We start from the raw sequence: 3,217 nt of genomic DNA on the forward strand, positions 1-3,217 counted from the left end.
TCTAATGGTAAACAGATCATGTTAACTTCTGATGAAGTTAAGTATTTAGAAGACCAAATTTACAGTTGCGAATGCCATGCATTCAATAAAAGATCTCCACTACAGCTGCTAAAACAAAATATCAAGCTCCTTTTTCTCCTTGGACTCCAAGAGTGAAAATGGCTTCCTGATCTGTATTTGTTAAAAATTTAAGCACCAGGGATTTAAAAATCAAAAACAAAACAAAAACCCCAAACAAAAAAGAATAAAAAAGCAGAAAGAAAAAGCCTTACTACATGGCATTATACAAACATAGGCCACTTCGCAAAGGAGACAGTTGCAAAACAACCTGTAAAAGTTAGCACTGTTTTCAGAACACAAGGCACAAAACAAAAGCAGACATCACGCCAGAACAATGAACTTCACATGAAAGCTAATACCTGACCTGTACCATCCTTAAATATCTTACAATGTTAAATAGAGAAATGAAAAAAAAAATACAGCAGCAACATAATTGTAATTTTGACTTTAGAAACAGTGCGTAGACCCCTCCTGAGTTGTTTACTCCAACCATTTCAGAGACAGTAACTTAAAAGTTCTCAATGTTTGTTTCACAGGAAAAAGTTTTCAGTGTCTGAGAAGTTAAACCTTTGTTAGGCTTTCTTGGATTTTTGCTTGGTAACTTGAAAAGTTAGGAGTTCTGTCCTCATCCAAGAGAAGATGCTTACGTAAGGTTGTTCTATGATTAAGCCCACTGATGTACCTTACATAAAAACCGACCAGAGAAAATCTATAGTCTAAATCTCTTCAATGTTTTGTTGGGAAGCCTCTACTTTCATCTTTTTAGAAGGTGGCACTCCTTCAGAGTCCTTGAGGAGGGGGAAAAGAAAAACAACCACGTTATCATTGCACTGAAGTTCAGGCACCATAAACATCAAACAAAAAGCACCAACAAATTCCCTGGTGCGTCACTCGTCAAATACAAAGCGTCCCTGGATGCGAGAGTGACATGCCCCAGTGCATTTGCTTCCCGAAATCACTCCTCTACTTACACCTTACCTCAACATCTTTACACTCGTTGTCGTCTATAGACAGAGGGGAAGAACCATGTTCCAGGCTAAAAACCACAGTGGATATTCCAAGCAGCAGCCTTGATGTGTGGTAACACCCGGCCTTCGCTCAGCTCCCCACTCGAGCACAACCGGCAGCAAGTGCACACGGGTTTTCTGCCGCTGCAGCCAAAGCAATCGCTACAGGACACAACACGCACGGTTTGGAAAGCACAAGGTGTGCACGGACACCAGCCAACCACCCGTGAGGAAAACCCGTGGACTGAGCAGTGCTCTGCCCGAGGATCTTGCTGTGAGGGGGACAACTGCAAGGGTAATTCCTTCCTCCCATCCGTCCAGACTTTTCCACTACACGAGTGAGGGAACACTCAAGCATCTCGTCTGCTACATCTACAGAAATTAACTCCCCTGACTGCTACATGCATCTGCTTTTAGAGGACGTATCTTACTTCTGGGCATGGGCCTGGCTGGTAGGTTAGGTCCAAGCAATTTCTTCACATGAAATTTTAATATTCTCGTCCAAAACTAACACAGACTGCTTTAGGAAACTGAAAAATAAATCAGACCAATCTAGTCTGACTGTTCAAATCATGTGAAATGCAAGAAGCCAAGTGAACCAACCATGAAACCAAATACACGTACATTTAATACCCTAAAGCCGCTTTACTGTCTTTTGCCTTTGGAAATTAGTCTAAATACACAAGTGGCCTCCTTACATTTGCTTTGTGGTAAAAATACTCTTCTCCAAATTCCAAGTAATCAGGCTTTTGCGCTTAAAGTTACCTGAGAATTTTTAGATGCCTCTGTAATTATATCATTTTCTCCAGAGGACTGAATTTCTGCTTTCTCTGAACTATTCATGGAATTTTCCATTGAAGACTGTGAATTCTGTTCATCAGAGGTATCTGAAATGTCAAGAAATCATTTTAAACAAACAAATGAAAGCATTTAGCAGGAGCTTTTAGGATGTGCTGCTCGTTAGCAACATCCCACACACATAAATTTCACCCACGTGTAACCGTTAACGGTAACACACATTAACAACCGTATGAACATAACGAATTAAACTCAAACTCCAGGACCTCAAGCGCTGGCTGCTGCCAGAGCTTCACCTTCCCACCGCCAGCAGTTCACGATGCCTGGAACCAGTCCCTAGAGGGAGCTGAGCTCCCACACGCCCGCTAACACCCACAGCCACACTGTTCCCAAACCGGTTCCAACAGAAACTTTGCAGAGGGGCTGACCGCAGGGAAACACTTCAAACCAGAGCGGGCACCTACAAAAAGGGCTGAATGGTGATAACTAACGGTGCAGCCAAGGGGAGAGAATAAAGTTATATGAATCGAAATTCAGCCATATATTTAAAATCCACTTTTTTGTTTCAACTTTAAAGACAAAATTTAGAAATTCAGCTAGCTAGGTAACTGCAAGGGCTGGAGAATTTTTAATTCTGCACAGAATTAATACTTGTGGAGAAGCTTTCAGCATGTTTCAGCTCCTACCTGCTTCCAATTGTAATGTGGATTGTTTTGGGCTTTGTTTCTTTGTTTTAAACTTCACCCATTCACTTCAAGAGGAGACCGGGCAGTTATAGAATGTGTTTACAGGTTAGAGATCCCTGGAAGTTTAACACAGTCCATCCAGAGGCAGGGACTCAACAAAACAATCAAAACACCACCCAAAAGCAAAGCCCTTTGATTGGAAAAGGTCAGTTATGTTTCCGTCAGCACCCACACCGAGAACAGTGGAAGGACTGGCACCCTCGCCTGCCTTCAGCGCGTTTAAAAATCCTTTCAGAACTGAATGAACTCCCAGAAGCATGCATGGAGTCAGGTTTTATACAGTGATCTCTCCACAGGTTCCTGACCCAAGGAACACAAATTTATGCTTGATGAAGAGAAAGAAAGAACAAAAAAATTTCTGGAGAACTTTGGTGGAGGAAGATGACATAACCAGTGAGTAATGGGCACTCTGGTGCTGTACTGTACAAAATCATCACAGGCATTTCTGAAAGTTTCTCTGTCTGAATCCAAGATAAAGTGATACCTATAATGAGCAGTCTCAAAGATGATATTCAGCAAACTCGGACAGAATCATTTCCCTTCCCATGTCTCACCAGAAAAGCATGTTCATACTGAGAGAGAAGCGAGTCCCAAGGGCCAGCAGGA

General features: G+C 42.1%; 1 protein-coding gene across 1 annotated transcript in view; it reads right to left on the reverse strand.

Annotated features, from left to right (window-relative positions):
- Positions 1 to 529: 529 nt before the first annotated feature.
- The window catches only part of BCL7A (B-cell CLL/lymphoma 7A), a 13,101-nt gene continuing 10,413 nt past the window's right edge, over positions 530 to 3,217 (reverse strand). The window contains exons 5-6 of the mRNA XM_010130896.1: positions 1,833 to 1,954; positions 530 to 848 (exon numbers count right to left, since the gene is read on the reverse strand). Of these exons, the coding sequence (XP_010129198.1) occupies positions 777 to 848; positions 1,833 to 1,954 (194 nt within the window). The 3' untranslated portion in view covers positions 530 to 776. The remainder of the gene's footprint in view (positions 849 to 1,832; positions 1,955 to 3,217) is intronic.

The sequence above is a fragment of the Buceros rhinoceros genome, unplaced genomic scaffold, assembly GCF_000710305.1.
Source record: "Buceros rhinoceros silvestris isolate BGI_N320 unplaced genomic scaffold, ASM71030v1 scaffold33922, whole genome shotgun sequence".
Classification (NCBI taxonomy): Eukaryota; Metazoa; Chordata; class Aves; order Bucerotiformes; family Bucerotidae; genus Buceros; species Buceros rhinoceros.